A 27,426-nucleotide genomic window follows, 5' to 3' on the forward strand; every position below is an offset into this window, starting at 1 on the left:
AGCTGATTATAGCCAGTTAAATTCGAGGCCATAGAAATGATTGAGTGAATCCCAGGTCAACTGAGTATTGGTTTATCTGATCACACTTTCCTTTGTGTCCGATCTGCAAGCTTGTGATTTTCATACTCCTCCTTTTCCAAAACGAGAAGTTGAATCGCATCTCGATCTAATATCGGAGGCATGGAAGCAGCTCCGGTAATCTGGGATGCATCGAAGAGCTTGTGTAGAAGCACTGCCAAACATACTGCTTTCATGTGCTGTTTGGAAGACAACCTGGGATCACTGAGGGGCCAATGGGCAGAGCTCCGAAGCCTAAGCCAAGATGTGAATGCAAGAATCCAAGAAGCTGAGAGTTTGGCTCATATGCGAAGGACCAGAGAAGTCGATGGATGGCTGCAAAGTGTAAACGCTTTAGAACAAGTAATCTTAACCTACATCAGCCATATTATATGTTCAAGTCAAGTTGAAATTGCTCATATATTAACGGAGCGAATGCTTATTTTATGGATTTGGATTTCATTTGATATCTTAACGATATAAAATGGAGAAATTCTGATGCGTAATAGTCTATTGAATTGAACACTCTCAAGTTCTGACATTTCAATGAAATAAACGAACAAACAATATTATATGAAATAAAGATAGCTTGGGCTGAAACACTTATTATACGTTTCTGCAGGTAACGGAGGATATTATGCAACGAGCTGCTAAGGTTATCCAGTTCAAGTGTTTGGGTAGGCTTTGTCCAAAGAATTGTTTCTCAAGCTACTTCACGGGAAAAGAGGTTGTTAAAACACTGGATCGTGCCAGAGAATTGACGGCTAGGGGACAAAAATTCAATAATGATGCTAATATTGCTTATCAGCTGCCATGTGAACCTGTGAATGAGATGCCGGTCGCCACCACTGTGGGCATGGATTCGATGTTAAAGAAGGTTTGGGATAGCATTGAAGACGAAAATGTGAGTGTGATTGGTCTATATGGGATGGGTGGTTCAGGAAAGACAACCCTTATGAGGAAACTCAATAATGAGTTAGCGAATAGAAGTCATGATTTTGCGCTAGCGATATGGTTAGTTGTTTCTAAGGACTGTAATATTGATCAAATTATGGAAGACATCCGACAAAAGTGTGGGATAGATGACATGAAATGGAAGAACAAAAGTAAAGATGAGAAAGCCATAGAAATCTACAGGGTCATGAAGCAGAAAAAGTTCATTTTGTTGTTGGATGATATATGGGAGGAACCAGACTTACAGAGTATTGGAGTTCCACTACCAAAAGAGGTCAATCAATCAAAAATTTTGTTCACAACTCGTCTTGAAAATGTATGTGACCAAATGCAAGCGAAGAAGTTCAAAGTGGAATGTTTGACAGAGAAAGAAGCATTGGATTTGTTTTTTATGAAAGTGGGTGCAGAAACTCTAAATTCACATCCAAGTATCAATGGGCTATCACAAGAGCTTGTGCAAGAATGCAAAGGATTACCACTTGCGCTGATAACAGTAGGACGAGCTATGGCTGGCCGGAAAAGTCCACAGGCATGGAAACATGCTATAAGGGAGCTGCAAAGTTTCCCTTCAGGGGTTTCTGGCATGGAGAAAGTAGTATTCAACACTCTCAAGTTCAGCTATGATAGCCTTCCTACTGACATAGACAAAAAGTGTTTCTTATATTGTGCATTATTCCCGGAGGATCGAACAGTTTATGTCCCTCGTCTAATTCGCCTTTGGATTGGGGAAGGATTTCTCAAGGAGCATGGTAGCATACACGATGCCTATAATCATGGGGAAGATATAGTGGAAAGATTAAAGCTAGCATGTTTATTGGAAGGAGAGGAATTTCTTTGGGTTAAGATGCATGATGTGGTCCGTGACATGGCACTGTGGATAGCTCGTAACCAAGATCAAGAGAAAAACAAAGTTCTAGTGCAAGGTGAAGCAATAGCATCTTCACAAATTGGTAATCCTGAAAGATCACTGATGATAGAAAGGATTTCAATGATGTATACGAAAAGGGATGACTGGTGTGTTCCAAAATGTCCAAATCTTTTGACCCTAATTGTGTGGGGCAATGACAGCAAAATAGATTTTGCAAATGTTCGGTTCTTAAGTAATTTGAAAGTCTTAAGTCTAAGGATGGAGATGATTTCGACAATCCCGACTGAAATAGGTCAACTAATTTACTTGGAATATCTGGAGCTATCTGAAATGCACATTAAAGAAAAATTACCGCTTCAGATGAAAAATTTAAAGAGCTTGAGGGTATTCCTCCTAGAGTATGTTCATTTCAGTCTTGAAATCATTCCTTTGGAGGTAATATCAAATCTTGAGGGATTAAGAGTGTTCTCATTTATTGAAAGTAGATTCAAAGAAAAGATAAAGTCCTCCTTCCTTGCCGCCATTGACTTCACCCATAATATGGAGAAATCATTTCTGGAGCAGCTAGAGTTATTACCATTTTTGGAGGATCTTAGCATCACCTTGGAGACTGCCACAGGTATCAAGAAACTGCTTAGCTCAACCAAATTGAAACCTTGTGTGAGATTAATGGGACTTTATCAATACAAGATGGCTGCAAGTACCGCACCATTATTACCATCTGTGACTAGCATGCAACATCTGGAGCGCATGACTTTAGTTGGATTACAAGACAATATGACAGAGTCCTCTGTTAATCATTCATCCCCTTTTTGCAAGCTCCGTTGGGTCACAATTTTGGATTGTCATGACATGACTCATTTGACATGGCTCAAGTATGCCCTAGTCCTCGATTATCTTATTGTGGAAAACTGTAACCTGATGGAAGAAGTGATAAAAGAGGCTCAAGATGACCAAGGCAACAGAAATATGGATGACCTATTCTCAAATCTCAGGTACATTAGCTTGAGAAATTTGCCCATGCTGAAGAGTATCTACAAGAAAGCCCTGCCTTTTCCTATGCTGCAATACATAAATATAATGGAATGTCCTAACCTGAAGAAGCTTCCTTTAGATTCCAACTCTGCAAGAAATAAGTTAAGGGCAATCTGGGGAGAAAAACTGTGGTGGGACAATTTAGAGTGGGATGACCAAACCATTAAGGGACAATTCTGTTCAAAATTTAAAGACTAGCTGGTGACGAAGGTATTTCATCTTTAACTTCTATGTTAACTAATGCTGCTTTCAGACACATCACCATATTGTTTTTCTGTGGTTCATGATTTTATTGGTTATCCCATTATACACACAAGCATATCCTAGTAAAAGTATTTTTGTGATGAGTATTCCATTTTCAACCCGTTTCCTTCCCTTCTTATTTACTTCCATTCAATAGTTTACTTCATTTGATTGTCTGCATATGAATGTGAGCCTCTGGAGGGATTTATGCATCCTGACTTTTCCAAGTTATTCTCATCAACAACGGATGACCTTTTCTCTGAAGTTTCAGATTGGTTGCGTTGGTGCCTTTTAAAAACCAGAACCAACCCCATTAACTAGCATCGCTTCTTTGTTTTTAAAAAATAATATTAATATTAATAATCATATTCTGTTTCAATTTTGTGAGTTGTTTCAACATTTTAATCAAGCATGTTATCAATTTCTTTTGGACGATTGAAAAATAATTAAATTAAAAATCAATTTTAAAAATTAGAATTAGAATTAAAATTAAAACATGTGTCTAATCCCTCAATTTAATATTTATGTTGTTATTTAAATATATTTTGTTAAATCTTTAATTTACTTTTTCATTGCATCCAGTTTTCATTGTCAATCTTATTATGTAAACTTTTTTCAGGTCGCATTTATTCCTTAATTTGACTATTACTATCTCAAGATTTAATTTTCGATATTTATTTCGTCTTTGATATATTATTTTTATCCCTCAATCACGCTAAATAAGGATTAAGTAATTAAATAAAGTTAAGAGAAAAAATGAAGGTAACCGTTTAAATGAAACGAAATGAACTGATCATATTTGGAAGCTGATGGCGGCCTCTTTGATCGTATTGATCAGTAATGAATACAAGACCAAGATGCATGAGGTAGGCTACGACATAACTAAACAATCATATCCATAGATCACAAGTTCAGCTGGTACAAGGAATCTGAAGACGTAGTAGTGCCATGGTGGAGCTGGTCAGGTGTTATCAGTTTTCGAACAACTCCTCAGTTCTTAGCACTTTGAGAAACCAACAACCCCATTATCTAAATGACACTCTTTATGGCTCTATATAAGCACAAAGCCTCGACACTGTCTGTATCATCAAGCTTCCCCATATCCATATATATCCATTCTTCAAAGTAAAAGACTAGCTGGGCAAATATCTGATATGGAAGCTTCTGCAGAATCCAAGTCCAAAGGCAAGGCCGTTTCATTTGCAGGGTCTCCACCTCGTTCCGAAGCTGTCCCTCTCCCGTTAGCTAAATATAAAAAGGGCCTTGCCATCGGAGATTTCGTCCTCAGACTCGGCACGATCGGAGCCTCCATGGGCGCCGCCGCCCTCATGGGACCAACGAGCAGATTCTTCCATTTTTCACTCAGTTCCTCCAGTTCCACGCTCAGTGGGACCAGTTTCGCATGTTCCAGTAGTTACTTGCATCTTTCTTTCATCCTCCACCCACTTCTTTCAATTTTCATCTTTGGCTTGGGGAATATTTCAATTTCATCATCCCATGCATAATGCAGGTTTTTTGTGGTAGCAAATGCAGCAGCAGCTGGATACCTTATACTCTCCCTGGCATTCTCGATCGTGTGCATTGTTCGACCCCTCGTCGTAGCACCCAGGCTTCTACTTGTAATCTTGGACTCAGTAAGCTCCATAATTTTGTTCAACGCACGGTGCTCTCTTCTCATTACTATCCTCTCCATTACCTCATGTTGCTGACATTTCATACACCAGAGTTATCAGCACTTGAGACAATATCTCTCATCAGTAAACAATATCTGTGATGACTGAAAAGAAAAGGCAATGCGTGGGTGCAGGTGATGATGGCGTTGGTGACGGCGGGTGCTTCGTCGGCGGCGGCCATAACATACTTGATACATAATGGGAGCCAAGATGCAAATTGGATGGAGGTATGTTCGCAATTCACAGACTTCTGCGCGGGTGCGAGCCAGGCGGTGGTGGTTTCTTTCATTGCCGTCCTTTCCTTCCTCTGCCTCATCCTCGTCTCCTCTTTGGCTCTCAAGAGATACTGATAATTATATTCCCGTTCTGTGTAATTGGACCTTCGTCATCATGGTGTTGTCATTTGTAATTTCAGTGTGGATTGTTCACTTTATAATTAAGGCCTGATTTTCTTGTGTGTGTCAGCGCATGTTTGAGGTTATAATCAATGATTAAGGCGTCGGATCCTGTATATAGTATCTATTCTCAAGTTCAACGACCGAGAGCCGGAAATGCTGCATGTGGGCTATGAAGTTTTATAATCAGTGATTAAGACTGTTTCACCCATTTTTTTGTAATCCTATTTTAAAACGACAGCAATCATTAATAGCTTACAGACCATATAAGAATGATGATATGCTTGTTTGCTGTCTAAAATGATACAATAGATTAATAAATTTCATTTGCTATCATAATTGGGCATTTAGTTTTTAACTTTTATTATTAATGTGCTAATATCTAGTGCAGATCGATTCGTTATCTTCAAAAGGAATTGATATTAATAACTATAAATATTATTTTATCAAAACCAAACAAAACATCGAGCCCAACAAAAACCTGATTTATCATCATTCCTGCTTCCCTGTTTATAAGCAGGAGGGTTCAAGAAAGACGATATAAATATTCAAAGATAGTACTCCTCCGGTCCTAATTATAAGACCCAATTGACTTATTTGAGGAGATTAAGGAAGTAAGTTAAGTTGGTTATTTATAATAAATAAGTGTTGTCATTCCTAAAATATTCTTGCTAATTAAGTATATTGGCTAAAACTATCATTATTAGAAGGATTATCTTGGAAAAAAATGCATAAATATAAGAGACAAAATGGATTGGGGTCTTATAATTAGGACCAAATAAAAAGTCAAATGGGGTCTTATAATAAAGACCGGAAGAGTATAAAACTAAATTTTCATATATAACCAGGAAAAAAAACACTACTATCACATTCCTATAAGAAAATGTTTAAAGAATAAAACAAATTTTAGAAACCAATGTACTCACCGGTTGCCAGTGATGTGGGATACGGCGGCGGAGGAGAAGAGAAGAGAAGCCTCTTCGTGACGCGATGGTTCGGATGAGGAGAACGGTGGAATGCCGCCACGTAGCGGTTGTGTAGTGTTGTGAGAAGGCCAGGCCGAGCCCAACGCTGCATGTGACCCCGAACCTCGCACGTGCAAGCAACCATGCTCCCTTCGCCACCTGTAAGTTCATCGTCATGTCGCCGGGCCAACCTCATTCCCATTGCTCCATCTCACGTGGCCTTCTCTCTCTCCCTCACCGTTAAATTCTAGCCTCCCCCCCCCTCCCCCGCTCCCACCTTTCTTCCTTCTGTTCTCTTTCTCTCCCTATATTCTATCCTTACCCTTTCCAAGTTTCTCATTTTCCCTGCTGCCTCTTCCCTTCTGCCTAAACCCTAATTATCCCATTCCTGCTCTTACTCTTCTTCCAAACCTTTCATCACGTCTTCCTCACGCATTTCCTGCTTCCTCCGTCTTCCCTTTCTCTCTCAGGTGAGTTGTCTTTTTCCATGCTGAGTCAATCATAGAGGTTCCCACTTCATGTTTGCTTCTTTTCCTTTTTCTTGTTCTGGATTGTGTTCTTTTTGTCCTTTCGTCGATTGTCTGAGATTCATTATTATCGGGTCCGTTTCTTTTTTCCTTTCTTCATCTGATTTCTTGTGCTTTCTCCGTGTTTAATTTGTTTGGTTACTGCGATTAGAAGGATACGAGTCCGGGCTTCTTTGTTTATTTCCTCTTTTTGCAGGCTGTTTTCCAAGAATTCTCTTTTAAGCTTTTCTCATCCTCCGTGTTATTCTTTAAAATCGACTAATATATGTGATTTGATGGAAAAATGTTCTTCTATCTTGATTTCTTGGGAAATTGGTGGTGTTTATGCAGATAAGTCTCGTGAAGCTTACTGTTTCTTGTCGCTATTTTTGGGTAATTTCGACTACTTAAGAAGGTTTTATTGTTTAAAGTTCGAGGTCTGGGTCTCATGAGAATTGTTAGGGGAATGCAGAGATCGCTTTGGGAGGAGCTGAACGCACTGGGCTGGAAGAAGTCATTCAGCCGAGGGATTGGTATCACTGCGCCCAAGGCGAGAACACGCGACAAACTGATGTGTAGGGGTTTGAGTCTTTAAATTCGTGAGTAGATTGGGCTCAGGTTTGTTGGAGACAAGAAGAATTAATTGCAATGACTCGCATTTTGGTTCAGCGGGGTTCCTCGGGCAGTTCTTCTTCAAGCTCAAGTCGTTCTTCTTCCTCGCCTGGGTCTTCATCTGTTCGAGCAGAGCCACAGGTTACAGTTCCTCCCGTTTCTTCAGTTGGGAAAGATGAGAATAGTGGAGAAGAGGTAAAGGACCTAGTTGTTGGTGACGAGGTTTCGGATTGTCCTGGGACTGACGATAGTAAGCCTCAAAGTGATAACTTTTCAACAGAAAGTCTCCATAATGATCAGACCGACACCTTAAGTGATGAAATAACTGATGACAAGACTGTTAAAGAGGAGGTTAGTGGTCTCGGAGAAATAATGAAAGGGTTGAGTGGACTGAGAAATTTAAGAGAAAACGAGATCTCAAAGGAGGATTCTTCGCTTACTGCAAGCGGTAGTTCATATCCGCCACCTCCTCCGGTTCCACCCCCAAGACCTTCTGCTGCTAACTTGAATTCAAGGAGAAATGCGTCTGGAAATTCAAATGCTGTCCATATAGGATCACCTAGAAGAGGATCTGCACGACCTGTTGTTTCTGCTAGGACTTCACCCGCTGGATCCCGTCCATCTTCTCCCAGGTCTCATAATGAAAATGAGGGGTACAATAGTGCTGACGAACAGAGTTCCTGCTTTGTATCGTCATATGATAATTTAGTAAGTTCATTATAATCCTTCTTGAGAAGTAAATAAATCTTCACCGTTCCATAATTATCAACTCGTTGTTTGACAGATTTCACCGAAAAAATTATTTGATATTGAAATGATATCGTCATCTATTCAGGAAAGAGAGCGACAGTTTGAAATTGATATCAGAAGGGCAAAAGGTTATGAAGTAAAAAGAATGGCGGGGGATGGAAATTGTCTTTTCCGTGCAGTTGCAGATCAGGTGTATGGGGACCCTGAATTGTATGATTTGACCAGACAGATGTGCATGGATTACATGGTATGATGCCTTTGTAATACACATGCACATTTATGAATATGAGCTACCTTCAATTTGTTCATTCTAGGGTTCCAAGGTTATAGTATTATGGTATGTAATTTAAGGTTTGTTGTGGGGTTTACTGACCACTCATCCGGTCATAGAGGGTTAGGCTTTCAGGTTTCAGTTTGTGCAATGTGTGTGCTTGGCTTTCTAGACATTGCAAAAATTAATTATTTCATTCTTTTTGGGGGCAAAGCAATAAGATTTGAAGAAAATCGAATGCATAAGAGAGGATGGAAGCTCATATTTTTTGGGCTGTAGAAGGCAAGGTCAGAGCTGAGACTGCTTTTATATCTGTATAAAGTAGTGTGATAAATGGTAACAATATGATGAACAATGGTGGGTAAACTTGGGACAGTTTTATAGTGCAACGTCCTTTAGTGCAGGTTGGACGGGATACAAAACTAATTCAAGAAACCTAGTGTAAAATTTTTTGTTCAGATTTTAATGGAGAGATTTTCTCATTCTCACTTAACTCCCTTCGATTGTTACACTAGACCATATTTGCGCTGCATGAATTACACTTATCCGTGTTTCTAACCCATATTGATGGCAGCTTTATTGAACTTAATTATTTCTGGTTCTGTATCAGGAGCGTGAAAGAGATCACTTTTCCCAATTTATCACCGAAGGCTTTACGTCTTACTGCAAAAGGAAGAGAAGAGATAAGGTATATATATGTTTCATATACTGGCAGTAATCTTAATTTTTGCGTTTAGGTCTGTTTGATTTAGCTTCTCCCTTCTATTCTTCGCTATGTATCATGTGCAATGTTTGATACTGATTCTACTGCTGTTTAGGAGGAAATTTCTATCATGAGTTTTAAATTGGAAGATTGGTTTCGTTAATGAATGGAAGAATCCTATTTGTACGAACAGAAGAAGCAGATATATTCTAGACCTATAAGTAACAATATGCAGAGGTGGAGGGCATATTTTGATAGATACAATATGATTTGTTTAGTTTTAGAAGAGTTAACCTTTCTAAAAATTATATTGACGATGGTTTATCATTTCTGAAGATGAACCTGTACAGTCATTACTTTGACGACCTAGTTGAAGTATCTTCAACATGCGGATTTCAAAACAGTGTTTTTATCTGCATTTGGACCACACAACTTGTGGGCAAACTAGAAATTTCTCCCATTTGATTAGATTTGAAATTGGACAATACTTATATTTAATTTAATATATTTAAACCCGAAATTAATTATTACTTTTTCCTTTTAAGTCTCTAATTGAAATCTTATTTAATTATAATGCTTCCCATTTAATTCAATATATTCAAATTTTAATCAAAATATTATTCAAATTTTGTTAATTGAATATATTCAGATTTCATTGTTATACCCTACTCATTTTAAATGAATCGGGTAATATGAGATTTTAAAAATATAGTTGATAATTGATTAATGACTTAATTGGTTTAGCATTGTTGCAAAAACGAGTATTTTAGCAGTTGGTTTCCGTTGTTATTTTTTAGTTGGTGGAACCATTCGTTTTTGGTTCTTCTCCACATTCTTACAGGAAGCTCAAATTGTAGGTGGCTTCTTTATGCGTAGTTTATACAACTAAAACCTTAAAGAAAATCAACCAATCTAATGTAAGAAGAAAATTTATTCTGTTTTCTGGACACGTCTGCATGGTCTTTTAGGACGGTGGCTCTCGTCACAGTTATTTGACAGATGAGTATTGTTAATTCTTAAAGTTGTTTAACTTGTTTATTCCTTGATGTTATGGTATCTTAACTAATCCTGTCTAGAATTGACATTTAGTTGTGTCTTCTCTACAAGTCAGGCTGTGTCTAAGCCTTGTTGCTTTAGTCTTAAAGACATTAGGGCACCTCATTCAGACTATTGGCTTTATTTATTTTTATTTTTTTTTCTGGAATGCCAACGTTATCTTTTGTAGGATGACCGTAAATTTTAGTGTTTAGTTGTCCCTGTGGGGGGTAATTATCCATGCTTTTAGCCTTTTCTGATAAAGGAAAATCTTTGAATCTTCATTGTTATCGACACACGTTGAGGGAAGTAATGGGGATTCTGTCAAGTACCCCTGGTATTCAGTCTAGAGCCTAGCAGTATGCAATTCTGCTTACTCTTGTGAACATGCCCCCCCGAAGTATGTCTGAATGCGGATGCACTTGGTAAAAAATCAAATGCATGGCGCATCGGGGATATCTATTCCCTTTCCAACAAGTAGTTGTAAGTGCCTTTTTTTATGGTTGAATAGTTCGTATGGCCTGAAAGATAAGTTGCATGCAGATTGACCATGTCTTGTGTTAATGCTTTCTTTAAATGATAATGCTGGTGCTACATAATTACAAGCAACACTTGAGTGCTGGAAGATGAAATGCTATCTTCCTTTATCTAAAATCAGTCATCCATATTTTTAATCTGTTAAAATATCCGGTTTTGTAGCTAGTTTTATGTGCTGAGTGATAAATAGTTGAATATTCTGAGCTTGCATATAATGATGTGTTCACCCTACTTGCCAGGTCTATGGAAACAACGTTGAGATTCAAGCCATGTGTGAAATGTATAATCGGCCCATTCATATATATTCCTACAGTACTGGTAAAGCTTGTGTCTGAGTAATATTACATTACAAAATGGATCTTATGTTAGGACCGGAAGACTAGTTTTTTTTTTTCCTATGTCATTGTTGTTGGTGAGTTATGTACTATATCATGACATCAACCGTTTGGTGCAGAACCTCTTAATATCTTCCAAGGAAGCTATAACACTGACACGCCACCAATACGATTGAGTTATCATCAAGGGAATCATTACAACTCCCTTGTTGACCCACGACGCTTGACAATTGGCTCAGGACTTGGATTCAGCTGTCTGAGAGGGGTGTGTATAATTTCTCTCGATAAAACTATAATATGACTAGTTATGGTCACTCTCTTTGGTATTCTTTTTTTCCTACATTATATCCTGATCAAACATCAAGAATTTAGGTTCCTCAGCCTATTGGAAAATTATATTCTGCGTTAAATTTAATTCTATAAAAACCTCATGGAACGGACCCTATTTACAATGCAGATTAATGTTGACAAAGATAAAATCAAGGCTGCTATTAAAGCTCAACAGGACCAGCAGATCGATAACGTAAGCACTTTAAATTTTAAGGGGGTGAACTAGGGGTTGCGTAATTTGATTTGGATGACATGATTTTCTTGGGTGTGTTATATCTCTCAACAGGCGCTTATTGCTGAGGGACGGTTTTACTCTGATCTCGAGCTCACGGAGAAGGAAATGGAGCGTACGGTGATGGAAGTTTCTCGGGCTGAGTATCTTGCAAATGAACAGCTAGGCCGCAGAGGATCCTCTACATCAAAAGCAGAGCCGTCATCTTCTGGCGCGAGTTAGTATCTTTATCATCCTCGTGATACATTCCTCTGAGAGAGCTATTCTAACTATGAAAAATGGGAATGGGCAGGATCATGTGGGAGTGAGGGCAAGATGGAAGGCGGGAAAGAGGAAGACGGTGATATGAGCGGCAGTATGCGGATGGTGCTATCGATGGGATTCAGCTATGTGCAGGCGATTGAGGCATTGAGCATATTTGGGGATGATGTTGATTCTGTGGTTTGTTACCTCTTGGAAACTGGCAGCAGCAGCAGACGAAAAGGCAAGGCCACCCAATAATTCTATTGTATTTGTAGCGAAACTCAACCTATGCCCCTCTCCTCTCCTTATGACTCAATAAATTCCTTGTAGCATACTACTCGTAGTTCATTTGGCGTTTGTTACCATCTTAGTAGTTAATTTTAATTAATATATATATCACCAACTACCAAGATACGAGTAATCAACTATCCCAAGGCTTGGCGATATTTTTTTAAAAAATAAAAATAATATGAACTGTGATTGTACAGAAAGCTCGGATTGATGTAATTTGCTCGTTTGATATCAATGGCGAAGTCATTTACAAAAAACTTTTACTTTTTGTTTTTTAATATGAGATTTAGTTGATTAATTTAGAGAAATAAAAAAAATTACTCCTTCAATTCTTAATATAATATCTAATTAACTAATGAGTTGATTATGTTAGTTAAATTAGTTAATATAATTTTTTTAAAATATTGTAATCATTTTTTTATATGAACTAATTTGAGTAAATTAAATGAGTTAAATTAGTTAATATGATGTGTTTTTTTTTTTAAATATCTTAATTATCTTTTTTAATTTTTTTTCCTTTCCTTTTTTCGGTGCCAACTCTTCTTTCTGTATCCTTCTGGATTATTATTAAAAAAAATTAATTGGAATAATTTGAGAAAAGTTAATAAATATGTAAACTAAGTCTTACACATAAAACTAATATTTAATTCTCAAATTATACATTAAGCACCAGAGGAGTATTTTAAAATATTATATTTATTATTTTTTCAAAATTAATTTACCTTACTTAGAGAAATCATGTTATAATTAGATAATCTTTTAGCTTTCTTAATTTTTTTAAATTAATCACTTGGGTCTTATATAATTTTTTTTAACCTTAACTGTTACTGCTATTATTATACCTATTTTAATATAACTACTTTCATTTTAAGACTGATAATCTAAAAATTGGATTAATCGATCCGAAATATAGGTGTTCGAAAACCGTATACATGGTTACTTGAAAACAAAAATCTTACACCACCTTTAGTCCTGAACATAATTGTTTTGAAAGTTGTGTCCCCAGAATATGAATCATTAAATGCTGTTGGTGGGAAAAAAAAAAAAAACATATCAGATGCTTATTTTTTTAATAAATAATCCTAATTAATCTTGCTTTGACAAAAATTGAGCAAGGTATTCATTTAATGAGTAGGGCACCTCTTTATTCAGTCTTTATATTTCAATTAAACTAGCATAACTTGATTCATGAAACTTAATTCATTTAACTCAATTTTTTAAAATTTTACTTATTTATTTTAATGGCCACACATTTTCATTCAAAAGGAAAAATCACAAAAGATAGATATTAAAAATTTTAAAATTGCATACAGGGCACCCGTTCATGAAAATTATTATCATTTACTTATTAATTATTGTCAAAACCAATACTATTAATGTTGTAACATGTTTCTATATGTTTTTTTTTTTTAAGATCTTATTTTGCAATTTTTTATTTTCAGAAAAAATAATTAATAGAGATATTGATTTATAATCTCCTTATTGTGTAACTAATAGATAATAGATAGATAATAACTCTGACAAAAAAAGAAGAAGATAGATAATAGGTTTCTTTCGGGCACCAAATTAAATTTTAGAAATTAAATGATTATTTTTTGTGAGAATAATGACTTTTCCAAGAAAATAACTTACAGAAAGAATGACAGAAAAAAAAAATGAAAATTGCAAATCCCAGGTTTGATAATATAATTTTATTTAGTATTAACAAATCTAAACTTATAAATGAAAATAAATTTTTATTAATATTGCTTGACATTTACAAAATATAGGTTCATTTTTTTGTCATTGTTCCAAACAAGAAACTTATAATTATCGTCATTGACTACGCAGCGCGCTAGCGCCTCGACGGCAAGCCGAGCCCGCTCGTCTCAAATCGTTCACCTGCATCGCTCCGCTCTGTCTCGGTTTTGCTCTGGCTTCGACGTCTATGAACTCCCAATTCTAGGGTTTGTGTACTAGAGATATACGAAAATGTCTCAGAACGGCAAGCTGATGCCGAATCTGGACCAGCAGAGTACCAAGCTTCTCAATCTCACTGTTCTGCAAAGGATCGACCCCTTCGTCGACGAAATTCTCATCACCGCTGCGCATGTCACCTTCTATGAGTTTAACATCGATCTTAGCCGATGGGTTCGCTAACTTCACATCTTCATAAGTCTGCATTTCTTGAATTTTGTTCTGGCACTCCCTTTGATTCTTTTCTTAATTTTTTTCCCTCCAAATTCTGTTTGATTGGTTTGCAGAGCCGCAAGGACGTTGAAGGATCTCTCTTCGTTGTTAAGAGGTTAGTTGATTTATATTTCATTATTATGGTCCGCTTATCCAACGTTCATGAGCTTATTAAAAAGTTATATGAAAAGCTGAGTTCTGTGTTATGTTGGCTTTACCTTGTGTTGCGCATTTCTCTATGGCTTATTTATTACTTATGCCTTTCATTGTAAATTTTGTCTTATTTCAGGAACACACAACCTCGATTTCAATTTATTGTGATGAATCGTCTTAATACCGGTTAGGGACTCGATATGCATTTGTTTGTACTCGTCAATTAGCTTTCTTTCCCTGCTTAGTAGGTATGGCTCCTGCATTGCTTCTACTGGATTCAGTTTATAAACTAACCTATAGGCCATTAAATAATATACTTATAATATTTGTTCTATGACTGTGTGTGCTTCAATTTGATGCTAAATCTATAGTGCGCGCTCGGGTGTAAAATGCAATATGTCTCATTCACCGGCAAAAGTTCAACTTGTTGCATTAGTCGTCAGAAAGTTAGAGTTCTTATTGTCATATACCGGCCATATTCTTGTCTTGATTGAACTTTCGGGTTGTTGCTCTATTTTTGCCTGTGTAAGGTATGATATTTGTGTAATCGGATTTTTCTTTGGGCCTAAATTTTAGGAATAGGGCTAGGATTTTGCTATTAGAAATCCAGAATTTGCTTCGCATACCCAATGTTATGGGTATAGTAAAACATGAAGTGTGTGGTTTGCAAAAATGTCTATTTTGTTTCAATGGGAAAATATATTATGCTTGTGCTACTTCTCTCTATATGCGACTTGGATTTAAGCCTAGTATAATGCTTGAATAAGAGATTCGTGTTGTCATAAGCAGAAAACTTGGTGGAGAATCTTTTGGGAGATTTTGAGTACGAAGTTCAGGTTCCATATCTGCTATATAGAAATGCTAATCAAGAAGTGAATGGTATATGGTTCTACAATGCTCAGGAATGTGAAGAGGTGGCAAATCTTTTTAACAGGTATTGTTCGTACTCGGATGCAGTCACTTGCCCAATCTCCATTGGTCGGGTCCTCGTGGATTGAATTTCTGCCTTCTTGTTGTGACAAGGGCATGCCTTTTACCCCTTCTCTATTACTCTTGAAAGTCAGACACTGATGTAATTACTTCTGGTCTGTGCCATTCCTAATAAAAAATGTGGTTCAACTAAGATTTTATTGACCAATGGGGTGTTTATATTACATTCAATCTCATTTTTCTGACTCAATTAATGGGGTTGAAAATTATTGATATCGTTCTGTTTAGTAATTTGATACGTGGTGTCTGTTCTTTTTCTTTCGCTCCTCTTGGTGGATTATAGATTTATGCTGACATAAGAGTTATATTTTCTATTGGACAATGCATAATGAGACTGGAGCAGTGTCAGTTACTTGAAGTGCAGAAGATCTAGCTTATAACAATATCAGCAATATATATGGACGACGTTAGCCTTAAGATAATTTCTGAAAATGATAACAATGTTATACACCTGTGAATGATGAAAATCAATTTTTGCTAGCAACCAGTAACCTCATCCATGGCAGCAATGACCCGTGCTACCTGACATTTTGTCTAAGAAACAGAAGTTACTAGTTTGATCAAAGGATATTGGTGAATGGCAGGGGGAAGATAATATGAAGAATGAGTTTTCATAGTTGTTAATAATAGCATTAGTTGGTTATGTATCAAGAATATTTGTTGATTTGTACCTGGTCAAATTTTTATTAACTATTCTACTGACCTTTAATTCTCATGTAACATGGATATTCTCTTATATTTTGGATATTTTTCAGGATCCTTAGTGCCTATTCCAAAGTTCCTCAAAAGTCGAAGGTCTCTTCTACGAAGAGGTAGTAATATGCGTTTTCCTATTCAGATGAACCTCTGCCACTACTCAATGCCTCCCCCAAGGTGTGGGGTAGGTGGTCTAATTCATGTTTAGAAAAAGAAAACTGAAAAAAAACTTCAAGTCATCCCTTACAAGTTACAACAGATTAATGTCTATGCGCTAGATAATATGACGTGATGTGATAAAAGGTGTTGCTTGGTTTGACCATTTGACAAAGTATGCAATCAGAGGATCTACTAGTACATTATTAATGAAAGTTTCCTTAATTCTATTGAAGGTAGAGAATGGTCTTGCCCAGAGCCATGATTTATGATATTATTCACCTTCCACCCCCCCTCCCTACTTCCTAGCCTTCAAAGCAGATTTATTAAATTTAACCTCCATCCAAATGTATCTTTTCCAAACATCAATATGCCCACCTTCCTTCGCTGTGGTTGCAAAATATACATGCCTCTCTTGTCCCTATAGATTGTCAATTTCTGCCAGTTTACTTTTTTCTCATATTTTTAATTGGAGAATTTTACAGCAAATACCTGAGGTCTAAATTTTTCCCTCATTGTTGTCGTCATCATTATCATTGTTGATGATATTGTTGTAGTGTACACTAATCATCAATTCACCCATATCTTGGACTGGAAACTTGACAATGTGTGGTATTTGGGCATCTTCTTGCAGTGAATTTGAGGAGCTGGAAGCAGTGCCAACTATCGCAGTCATGGATGGTCCTCTTGAGCCATCGCCATCAACCACTTTGAATGCAGCTGATGTATCGGATGATCTTTCCTTTGTAAATTTCTTCAGTGTACGTATCATAGAAAACTTTCCTTTCAGTATGTATTTAAGGGTAACAGTGGTCCAGGTTAACCTAAACAACTTCATAGGATATCAATATTAGTTAGACATACTACGTTGGAAACTGACCAGACATTTTCGTGAATTTCTTTCCTGTATAGGCTACTCATATGAATTGTTCGACCCTCAAGTATTGTTGACAGTTTGTAGTTAGAAGTTGAACATCTAGTACTGAGTTCGATTAGGATATGTTTTTCTGCTTCACTGTTACAGGCTGCTATGACCATTGGGAATACTGCAAATGCTCCAATTACAACACGATCTTGCCAGTCGTCTGCTACAATTCCTTCTACCTCTCTGCCGATCAGTGAAGCTACTCCAGTTGCTCCCTCCTTGCAGCTGCCCTCTCATTCATCATCTGCATCTCTAATGTCTCACCATGACACTCCTGGTTCCAGCAGCAGCAGCAACCAAACCACCAATCTTGTGAAGCCTTCATTTTTTGTCCCTACACCTTCTTCAACAGTGATGACCCCTCCTGTGTCTTTGTCCACGGCAGCTGTCCCTCCACCTCATACCGTTCTCAGCATGCAGCGCCCATATGGTGCTCCACTGCTACAGCCATTCCCACCACCAACTCCCCCCTGTCCCTTACTCCTACTTCTGTTCCTCATACAAACCATGGTCCAGTTATTACCAGAGAAAAGGTCCGAGATGCTCTTCTTGTGCTTGTTCAGGTCAGTTCACTTGCTTGTAGTAAGCGTATGATATCCTGAATTTCTGACTACTATTATATCAAATGAGAATATTTGAATGTAGATAATGTGGAATGAGCTTGTCATGTTTTCTTGCATCCTGTTTATGTACCCATATCCGTTTGTCCCTCTTATTGTCTCCTTTTTTAGTGAATTTTTTCTTGCTGTATTTTAGGACAATCAATTCATTGACATGGTCTACAAAGCGCTGCTCAATGCTCACCAATCGTGACTGTCAGGAGGTTTTATCATTCTAGAGATTTTTTTTTCCCCCCGGGGGGGGGGGTGTTGTTTTACATACATTTACTATAGATAGGCCAGGCTTCACTTGTCCTAAGGCTTTCAGATGCATCAGTCAGGCACTTTAATTTGCAAGTTTGGTTGAGTGCTGAACGCTGTGGCTGATGATTATTTGGGTCCCGCTAATATCTGAATGTCACCATGTTTTTACAAGGCGGATGCTAGTTAGAAGCAGCAGCAGCATCCCGGAGGACGAATTTTATTGCAAAAGGCCGCCTTATCAGCAGTGACATATAACTCGCCACGAAATACTGGAACCCTGACGGTAAGAGCATATTACTGCACTGACTTCGCAAATTATGGTGCTTCACTGGAACAATTCTCTGATCTACAGGTGTCAATTGTCTCGTGTTCTTGAGCTTTTTTTTAAAATTTTTTTTCCGGGCCCCGGCGCCCGTGGGGTGGGGGGATGTTGGGGTTTGTTCAAGATTGTGTATAGAGCTACCAGATCCGAAGAAAACGATGCTGCACAATGCAAGTATAATGGATAATCAGTCTCACTTTTTTTGTTTCCGCTAAGAAACGGACATCGGTGGCAAATCAGCACGTGTTGGGCTTTTGGCCTCGTTTGTTGCAGCTTGGTTTTTTGGCCAGATTCGCTGATCGCAGTTAACTATGAAATTTTAATGCCGCTTTTGTCCTCAGAAACGTCTACCTCGTGAGTATTGCATGGGGGGTGGACCGTTTTGAAAATGAGTGGACTAACAAGTTAAATGAATTTCGCATTATTCCTGATGATTTTATCGTGCGATGTTTCCGAAACACTTTTTTTATTAACAAAAATGTGTTCGGGGTTCAAATTTAGTAGTGGCTGTCAAAAATGTTTATCCATCAAAACAGCATGTTCTTTTACTAAAAAGGAAAAGATGTATTAAATATTAACAGTTCACCGAAAAAAAAAAGATTTATTATAATAAATCATTAGAATATCTAGAATATGTATTATAAAAGAAATAATTATAATTAGATTTATTTTAGCGAAAGAACATTCATATAATTATTTGCAAGCGTAACCAGATCTTTTAATCAAAATTAGATAAAGTTCTTGGTCAGCAAAATAATATAAATTATCAAATAAATAGGTTGGTGTAATTTGAGTAACAAATTTATTAGCATATTCCTGAAGAATTTTGGGGGAAGAAAAAAGAAGGCAAATATGCCTTGGTTTTCGTTTGTCAATAGTTTTAAATATTATCCGTGTAAAATACTCTTCCGGTCCTTAATATAAAACTTATTTAACTAATTTGATTAGACTAAAAAAGTTAAGTAAATTAGTTAATTACAAAAAATGTGACACATTTTTCTTAAAATACCATAATCATCTTTCTTAATAGCTCATCTTCCTCTCTTACTTGATTATGATTGAGAGAGTATCTATAGGAATCATTTAGAAAAAATTGATTAATATGAAAAATAAATCTTGTATTTAGAATCAAAACCAACTCAACAATTGGGTCGGAAAAGTATCAGTTATATATTTATAACTAAATTTATAAATTTTTTGGCTGCATCAAGTTGATGAATATCCATGATTCCTCAACAAATCAGGTGATAAACGTTACTGTTGGCCAAAAAACAATTTATCAGCCGAGTTGGAACCAAAGATGTGGAAGATACCAAAAACACCACGACAAAACCTTCTCAATGTTGCTAAAAATAATATAAGACCATGAACACCAAAAATTAGCAAGTATTTCATCGACTGAAACGATCATCCAAATACAAAGTATTTCTTCAAAAAAAAAACTAAAATTCAAATACTCGTCCCTCTATTGGCTTAAACTAGATAATTAAAAAAATCTTGACCGCCACAGCAGCCTCCCAAAATCCAAGCCCTCAGAAGACACGGTATGATTTTCCCATGGTGCTCTTCAGATACAAGCACCGAACCTGAAATCCACGTAAATTCAACTCATTAGATGACGGATCCAAGCACATGTTCAAGTTCATGTACAAGCTCAAAACGTCCTAGAGATCTGCCAAGTAACCTTTGACTTTCAAGTAATCTTATGATAAAACACAGATGCGTCACGTTGCAAATTGCAAATAAGTTATCATAGCAGACCGCAATTCCAGAGTTCTACGCTTATGCTTAGATAACATGCAGATAATAAAGGGAAACAAGTAATAGGTCAATTCAATGCAGCAGTAATCTAGTTCGTGCAAAGAAGGCAAGATAGCTCACATTCTGCCAATTCTTTTTCAACAAGGAGACAAGGAAGTTAACGCCGAGTTGCACATTTTGGAAGACTTGCTTTTCCTCCATGCTAACATTACCCACAGCAACTCCCATACACAAAACCTTCTTTAGCTGAAATTTTACCATGGCCTTGGTTTCATTAACCTTTGACTCAAGGGATTCTTGGTGAGTAACAAGTGTGGGGAATTTCCCTACATTGTCATATGAATAATACATATAATTAGTGATATGAAGTAAAAAAGTCTATCTATGCAAGCCAAAAAAAAAAAAACTTGAGCTTTAACAAGATAGTACAGATTTTTATGCCCTCAGAGATCATGAGATTTATGCTTGTGAGTCCAGATAAATGACTTGCCTGCCTTGTTAAGGCCTGGACCCAAAAGACGAGGAATCTGCTTAATGACTGCTTCAGATGCTAAAAAGGCGTGATATTTTTTGGCTAGTTTTTTAACCAATTTCTTGTTCTTGTTTAGCTTCTTCAAACTTTCCACATCCATCCAGTCCAAACCAATCTTCTCAGCCTACATAATTACATTGGTTATATATCATACATATAGAGTACAAAATTCACTACTATGCTCAAAAGAAAAGCCGGTAGCAATAAAAAAAAAAAAAAAAAAAGATACCAACTATACAAATTAGAACAGCCTGAAACAAGCAGAAGTGCCAGATGCTAGTGCACCAGCATCCAACTGTACAACAAAGATCTAGTTGAGTTGCAACAGCATTAAACACGCATCCCAAGTATCATCCTTCTCAAACAATGTGGTGAGAAAAATTAGGAATAAAAAGCACTGATTCAATAGTTTGTCTAGTGAACGAAATTAATACCTCTTCAACGTGTTGGGCATCTCCGAGCATGCATATTTTCATCTTAGGGCGAGGGATGTGGGGCAACTTCACAGAACCACTGAATCGCTTATCCTTTTGTGGATCATAGTTCTTCAGACCAATCTGGAGTTCAATGGTCTCGACAAATTTGCGGTTTGCATTCTTGGAATCATTCATAATTTGTGAGATAGCTTCCCTCAGGGCATCGCTCTGAAGCTTACTGCACGGTCAACCCAAAAATTGAAACTGAGATATTTCCGTATAGCGTAAAAGGAAACCGAATAGTCAAGCGCAACAATCCACACCGAAAAATTCTCAGTCCAATTATGCTTCTCATGTTAAAACGCATGACCTAAGACGTAAATGGATGCCAAAACAAGTGTTTGGAACCAGCAGTGCAAATAGTGAACCTACAGAGTGCTCACAAAAACGAAAGACAGTCGAATATTCCAACAATGCAAATTTGAGAAGTTATCAAACAGTGACATTCTAAACAGACGGTGAACGTGATGTTTCAACCAAGAGATACTAGGACAACGCGTGTTTGAAGACTGCCAAGACAAACTAGAAAAATGAAAATAGGAATGTCACGAGTGGAGAATGAAGTTCCAAATACCTCATCTTCTAAGCTGTGCCTTTTCAGCGCAGAAGCTCCAGATCTCACTCCTGTAAATATAATTGCAACGAATTAGATCAAAAATAAAAACCAAACATTCATATATCAACGCCACGATTGTGGCACAAACAAATTGCCCAATGTTACATAACAATCGGGAAAAAAACAAACAAAAAAACAATGGTTAGAGACACCCATATTTGAGGTTGGACGAACAGAAATGATCAGATATAAATTGAAAGGGCTTTTCCAAGTGTTTTTATGCCACACGAGAGGTTTCACGACCACAATGTTTACAATGTCTCAGCTTGGAGAGAAACAGAGTAGAGAAGTACCAGAGAGGCAAAACAGCAGAGCTAGGGTTTCGCAGGTTGGCGCCGCAATTTATACAGAACGGAATCGATAGTCAGTGAGAAATGGATATGGGCCGGAACTCGTATTATTCAGGCCCTGACCCAGAGCCCAGATGTGATTTTTAGGCCCTATCATATATTTCGTCCCCATAATAAGCCCAATTAGTGATATTTCGTTTGGAATTTTGGATAGAGGCAAGTTGTCATTTTCCGCCCAAAATAATACACTGATTGCCAAATATCTTTTAAAAAGAAAACTTAACCAGGCCCAAAAATTAAAAAGCCAGCGGTTGACGGAAGACGAATTCAAATGGGCATGGTTGACGGAGTTTTCTGAAGTGTCGCTAAGCTCATCCAGTCTGTGTTGGGGAATAGTCCCTTCTGACTGGTCGGGCCATGATAATTGGACCATTCGCCCAATGCCAGAATAAGGGAATTAATCGTTGAATAAATGTGAGAAAATGACAATAGAATTAACGTAACGACATTTTAGTCAAGTGAGGTAATAATTTGCTATATCATATGTTATTTAATAGCTTACTTAATGAGAATAGTAGTAACAAGCCTGCCGTTATTTGAATTTCGAAGCAAAACAATGGGGTATTGAAGGCTTCAACTGTGGGGGCCAAATTGAAAGAAAATTGAGAAGGTGATGATCAGAGAGAGTGGGGAGAACTTAAGCAGCAATTACTACGGATGACGAAAGGGGTTGAATTGGCTATTCCGTTGAGGCGGCCATTGGAATTAAAATATTAAGTGAGTTCTTTTTTTTCCTTGCCAACATTAATTGAGTCTATGCATGCACAAAGAAAATAAAAGAGAGGAAGAAAGAATGAGTAACAGAGAATAAGGGCTATTTAGAATAAATTGTAACCAGTTTTTTAATCGTGATTTGCAGAATATGAGATAAGTATGTGAGGAGAGTTTTGTCTTAATTTATATAAAACATACTTGTTAGTAATTTTAGATATGATGGCAAACGATGCGATAATATGCCATTTTGCGTAGGAAAAGTCAAATCAAAATGTCAACAAATGTGGAGCCTTACTTTTAACACATGATGAGTATGATCGCGCCAACTTGGCACCGGGAGTTGGTCAACACATTTTTTTGCGGGGGGGACAAAGTCAGCATAAACGTGGTCAGCTCTTTAATTTCTCCCTTCTAAATAATTATTTTTTCAATATTACACACGCCAAGCTAAAATATCACCTAAGTTGTACCAAGACCTTAATCAAATTCGTTGAGATAGGGGGGGGACATGCCTGTACAGAATTATTTTTTTTATATAAGTAATGGTTTTCCATCCAAAAAAAAGTGGGAGTTTGCAATATTACAGGTGAAGTTAAATTCAAAGTTTGAAACGAGGATACAAGTGTGATCTGACTTTGTGCATGGCAAGTGAAGAGTAGAGATAAAGGAGACAGACAGGACGAGGTGTGAAGTGTGAAGGGAACAAACTGGATGACAGGCGTGGAGTTAAAGCGGAAAGTGATTAGGTTAAGCAACAAGGAAGTTGTCTCAACTGGACTTGGAACCAACTTGGCCCCGACGGCTTACCGGCCACAGCCGAGCTTCCTCTGCCCCTCACTTACCTCGCCACTTGTTGTGCCGCTTTCATGCTAAAACACACAACTAAACTTCAGATATCCAGTTGGCCAAAATAATAATAATAATAACCACAGCCTCTCGTCTGCAGCCCCCGTGGATTTATCCACAACGACACGTGATTAAACCTTGGCTGCGAGCCACCAAAAGTAGGCATGTGTTTGTGATGACGAAATAAGAGGAAAAGAGTGAAAAACGCTAACAGGGTTGTGATCAGTGTCTGGTATGGGGGCATTCATTAGAGGACAGGAGCAAGGTACAAAGATACATGTACAAGACTCGCCCGTAAGTTGACACGACAGCATTAGTGTTATTACAGGGTAGGTGAAATCACCGGCCGGCGCCGGAAAGCCCCACAGCCACTAATGTCTCAAACACTGATGTGTGCCCAGTATGTGTCCGTTTCGGACAGAACAAACACTCGCCGTCGACCCCCATTCATCACCCGCGCCTCATCTGTACCAGGAATCTGCACTCTAGTTACTCCACTGTCTACGCTACCCTACCGTCTATACTTGCTTTTAGGCTTTCTTCTGCACAATTTCTATCACGTACTCTTCCATACTCCCTTCAATTCCGCACGTTACCCTATGCTGGCCTTGCGTAGATAACCCATAGATTTTAAAGGTCATGCATCTAATGTTATTCTACAGCATATGTTAGTTGACATCAATAATAATAGTTAGCAAATTAAACCCTGAAATTTTCCAAAATAATAGTTTGGCCCAGAGATAAAAAAGAAACGAGCTTATGCAGAATAATGATGCCCATCTAACACAAATAATTGTCATTTTCAATAATAATTAAAGAAGAAAGAATAGTCATCCCCGTGAAACAGCAGAGCATAGCGTAGCGCGTACAATAGGTGTTATCCACTTATCCGAAACGATTTTTCCTCTGCCGCCAGCCGAAGCGGACGAGCCCTCTATAAAAAGCCCCTCCATCAGATTTTTCCCTCTCATCCCACAGTTATGGCTTCTTCTTCAGACGCACCGTTCGCAACTCTCCATCCCGACCTCTTTCACGCTCACATCCTCAGTCGTCTCGACGGTCCGTCTCTCGCCTCTGCCTCCTCTGCCTCCTCTCTGTTCCGCCGCCTGTGCCTCCACGACTCTCTCTGGCGTCAAATCTGCACTGCCACGTGGCCCTCCCTCCGTGACCCCAGTCTCCGTTCCGTCATCTCCGACTTCCCCGCCGGCCACCGTTCCCTTTTCCTCGACTCCTTCCCCACCCTCCATCGTTATTCCCGGCCCGATCATCTCGATCCTTCATTTACCCCCACAAAGGAATGGATTTCGGCCGTGGATATTTATTATCATGACAGGCCCATCTTCTCCAAGTTCCATCGGACCCAGACTCACACGGGTTGGTTCGAGTGCTCCCCTCTGTGGATCGACCTGCTTGGCGCGAAAGAATCTGTTCCGACGCCGCTTAAATACGCCAGCAAGGACGAGGATTGGATGAAGCACCTGGAGGAAAACTTGAGCCTCAGCTGGATCCTGATCGATACATCCCGGAATCGTGCAGCGAATCTGTCGAGCCGCAGGCCGGTGTCGGCGCAGCGTCACTGGTTGACCGGAGAGCTGGAGCTCGTTTACGCGGTGGTGATCGCGTGCGATGAAAGGCCGTCGGAGTGGGTCCAATGCAACATAAAGGTGACGTGCACGTGCGGCGAGGGAGGTTGGAGGGGAGATGCGAGTGAAAGAGGTGAGCTTGACGGTGGAAGACACCGACGGAAGGAGTGTGAGCGGGAAGCAGAGCATGGCGATTCTGCAGAGCGCGGTTGATGGAAGCGGGAAGAGGAGAAAGGTGAATGAGGAAGAAGCAAAGGCGAGGTTCGAGGAGTTCTTATCCGTCAGAGAGAGACAGGAGGGAGAAACAAGAGAGGAGGGATCAGGCACTGGACATGGTTTTGATTGTCGTTGTCGTCACCATGTTCGCTTTCTTGTGCTGGTTCTTCTCTTCTTCTGACACGAACTGGGTCTCGTCAATCATCCTTAGCTGCTTGATGCATCCAGATTCAAACGCAGCAAAAACAAATAGCAAACCTGGTTATAATTTTTTACTCTGTAATTTATGTCCAGAGTGCTCCCAAGTCCCAAGTTCATCGTATATTATTTTTTGGTTAATCATCCATCATGATTAATATTACTTGACAATACGATTTTGGCGTGCTGCACTGCTAACAAAAATTCTTCGTCCTTTTTGGGGGAAAAATCTCCGGCCCGGTATTGATCACAGTTTGTCAATCTGTTACTTCAACCCAATAAAAAAATTTACTCCATGCATTAGCGACTGTATTAATTCAGCTAGCACGTTTGTTAGGACATACTACGTTACTACCTTCCAAATAGAATAAAATAATTAGCCAGTTGATTTAATTAGTAAGGAATCGGCTTATAACTTATAAGGTAGTGAATTCGAATCCTTATGAGGATTTTATTGGTGGGCGATCTGTGAGAACCTTTATAAGTATTCTCTGAGTTTGGAAGTATGTCCTGGCTCTGGTGAACCTCCGGGACTGAACTCCCTTAAATTTTTGTGGTATAAAAAAAATAAAATAATTAAACTGAAATACTAGTTACACTTTTATTTTAATCCTAAATATAAGAATTTTTTTTCATGTAATCTTTATAATAACAGTAGTTTCAGTTAATATACTTAATTAACAAAAATATTTATGAAAAGAATACTTATTTATCACAAATAATTAATTTAATTAATTTTTTAATATATTTAAATTAGTTAATTAACTTAGTACAAGTCCTAGCGTAAGACTGAGAAAGTGTCGAGACACAAGAGAAGACAAATTCACCTGAGTTTGTTATTCATTGTTTTGACGGGGAAAGGTGTGGATAGATTTCTTTTATGCGCAACTAGTCAGCATTAATCAATAAGTGACTAAGTCAGATCTAGCATCTCAAATTAAAAGACAGTTTTCTCCCTCGCCCCAAATAAAAATGTAGTTTTTTTCAAAAAAAAAATTATCGGGCAGCACAGATTAGCTTCAGTGCTTTGCTCCTGGATAGTATAAGAGTTATCTACTAATTTAAATAGATTAAAAAAATTAGTTTAACTATAACCAATATAATTTGATTCATTTAAAATATTCATAAGTTATATTAAATTATATATTAATTTATTAGTTAGGTAAATTTAATATAACTTATATTTAGAATCAAAACTACCCTCCAAACTAATGACTAGATGACCAGTAATTTATAAGGAAGGGGATATTGTAGTGTTTTTTCCTCCAACGGATGCTAAAGCTTTTCTTACCTTGTACTGAGATCAAGGGCACCTTTATTTAAACAAGTGGTTAAGAATTTGATTGTTAACTTCCCGTCTCCTTTAGTATAAAATATTAAAAATAAAATATAAAGATTAGAATTGTAATTGAAAAAATTATTAAAATAATATTTTGTAAGAATAATTGTTTGTCATATGGAATTAAACAAACCTATAGAAGTGGGACTGACTTTTATGTTTAGAATAAGATGGGAGGGATTGACTCTTTTTTTTTTTTTTACCTGAACAAAAAATCTCTAATCCGTTGGTATTATTACCGTAATGTGTTCGGACTGAAGACAGAATTTTACTGTACAATAGTAAATCGGCCCTGAATTGAAAATGAGGGAGGAGTGTTAAATTAAATGGTCATATTCTTGGAATCGCACGTCGCATTCAGCAACGGGGGGTCGTGTTTAGTGATGTGATCAGAAGTAAGAATTAGTTTGCCAACAAAAGACAGAACTCGCAAAACGCCAAAGCTTTCTCGTCAGTCGTCGCTAACACTGTGGGATTAGGAGTGTG

The 27,426-nt window shown here is 37.8% G+C and overlaps 4 protein-coding genes and 2 pseudogenes across 7 annotated transcripts; 5 read left to right on the forward strand and 1 right to left on the reverse strand.

The window, feature by feature from the left end:
* Positions 1-55: 55 nt before the first annotated feature.
* Positions 56-4,409, forward strand: LOC114744607 (probable disease resistance protein At1g61300). Of its 2 annotated transcripts, none has more exons than XM_028932772.1 (3): positions 56-420; positions 680-3,124; positions 4,328-4,409. In XM_028932772.1, the coding sequence occupies exons 1-2, from the start codon at positions 181-183 to the stop codon at positions 3,110-3,112; spliced, it is 2,673 nt and encodes an 890-aa protein (XP_028788605.1). In that variant the 5' UTR covers positions 56-180; the 3' UTR covers positions 3,113-3,124; positions 4,328-4,409. The 2 variants fall into 2 exon arrangements, with proteins under 2 accessions (XP_028788605.1, XP_028788604.1); XM_028932771.1 differs by lacking the exon at positions 4,328-4,409 and adding an exon at positions 3,996-4,073.
* Positions 4,288-5,345, forward strand: LOC114744611 (casparian strip membrane protein 4-like; annotated as a pseudogene).
* Positions 5,346-6,575: 1,230 nt separating this feature from the next.
* On the forward strand, positions 6,576-12,235 carry LOC114744621 (OTU domain-containing protein 5-B-like). 3 transcript variants are annotated; one of them, XM_028932788.1, is made up of 10 exons: positions 6,576-6,660; positions 7,048-7,089; positions 7,169-8,016; positions 8,144-8,305; positions 8,940-9,017; positions 10,844-10,922; positions 11,059-11,204; positions 11,397-11,462; positions 11,556-11,718; positions 11,794-12,002. In XM_028932788.1, exons 3-10 carry the CDS (start codon positions 7,345-7,347, stop codon positions 12,000-12,002), a joined length of 1,575 nt encoding a protein of 524 aa, XP_028788621.1. In that variant the 5' UTR covers positions 6,576-6,660; positions 7,048-7,089; positions 7,169-7,344. The 3 variants fall into 3 exon arrangements, with proteins under 3 accessions (XP_028788621.1, XP_028788619.1, XP_028788622.1); XM_028932786.1 differs by having other exon boundaries at positions 7,048-8,016; positions 11,794-12,235; XM_028932789.1 differs by lacking the exon at positions 7,048-7,089 and having other exon boundaries at positions 6,577-6,660.
* A 1,648-nt stretch (positions 12,236-13,883) lies between these two features.
* Positions 13,884-18,545, forward strand: LOC114744622 (mRNA-decapping enzyme-like protein; annotated as a pseudogene).
* Positions 18,546-19,569: 1,024 nt separating this feature from the next.
* LOC114744619 (60S ribosomal protein L10a) lies at positions 19,570-22,008 on the reverse strand. The gene is made up of 6 exons (XM_028932784.1): positions 21,988-22,008; positions 21,653-21,702; positions 21,037-21,256; positions 20,561-20,726; positions 20,191-20,396; positions 19,570-19,895 (listed from the first exon to the last, which is right to left on the reverse strand). The coding sequence occupies exons 2-6, from the start codon at positions 21,655-21,657 to the stop codon at positions 19,842-19,844; spliced, it is 651 nt and encodes a 216-aa protein (XP_028788617.1). The 5' UTR covers positions 21,658-21,702; positions 21,988-22,008; the 3' UTR covers positions 19,570-19,841.
* Positions 22,009-24,584: 2,576 nt separating this feature from the next.
* LOC114744620 (F-box protein At3g44326-like) lies at positions 24,585-25,400 on the forward strand. Its single transcript, XM_028932785.1, has one exon. The coding sequence runs from the start codon at positions 24,585-24,587 to the stop codon at positions 25,398-25,400; it is 816 nt and encodes a 271-aa protein (XP_028788618.1).
* Positions 25,401-27,426: the final 2,026 nt, after the last annotated feature.

The sequence above is a fragment of the Neltuma alba genome, unplaced genomic scaffold, assembly GCF_004799145.2.
Source record: "Neltuma alba isolate B1F8T4 unplaced genomic scaffold, ASM479914v2 tig00004401_pilon, whole genome shotgun sequence".
Classification (NCBI taxonomy): Eukaryota; Viridiplantae; Streptophyta; class Magnoliopsida; order Fabales; family Fabaceae; genus Neltuma; species Neltuma alba.

Excerpts from the sequence above, each read along its gene's own strand:
- LOC114744621 (XM_028932786.1), top strand. The coding sequence starts at position 7,345 with ATGACTCGCATTTTGGTTCAGCGGGGTTCCTCGGGCAGTTCTTCTTCA. Across the intron at positions 8,017-8,143 it reads TATCGTCATATGATAATTTA|GAAAGAGAGCGACAGTTTGA; the intron begins GTAAGTTCATTA and ends TCATCTATTCAG. Across the intron at positions 10,923-11,058 it reads TATATATTCCTACAGTACTG|AACCTCTTAATATCTTCCAA; the intron begins GTAAAGCTTGTG and ends CGTTTGGTGCAG.
- LOC114744619 (XM_028932784.1), bottom strand. Across the intron at positions 20,397-20,560 it reads TCCAGGCCTTAACAAGGCAG|GGAAATTCCCCACACTTGTT; the intron begins GCAAGTCATTTA and ends ATGACAATGTAG. Across the intron at positions 19,896-20,190 it reads TGAAAAAGAATTGGCAGAAT|GTTCGGTGCTTGTATCTGAA; the intron begins GTGAGCTATCTT and ends CGTGGATTTCAG.
- LOC114744620 (XM_028932785.1), top strand. The coding sequence starts at position 24,585 with ATGGCTTCTTCTTCAGACGCACCGTTCGCAACTCTCCATCCCGACCTC.
- LOC114744607 (XM_028932772.1), top strand. The coding sequence starts at position 181 with ATGGAAGCAGCTCCGGTAATCTGGGATGCATCGAAGAGCTTGTGTAGA. Across the intron at positions 421-679 it reads GTGTAAACGCTTTAGAACAA|GTAACGGAGGATATTATGCA; the intron begins GTAATCTTAACC and ends ACGTTTCTGCAG.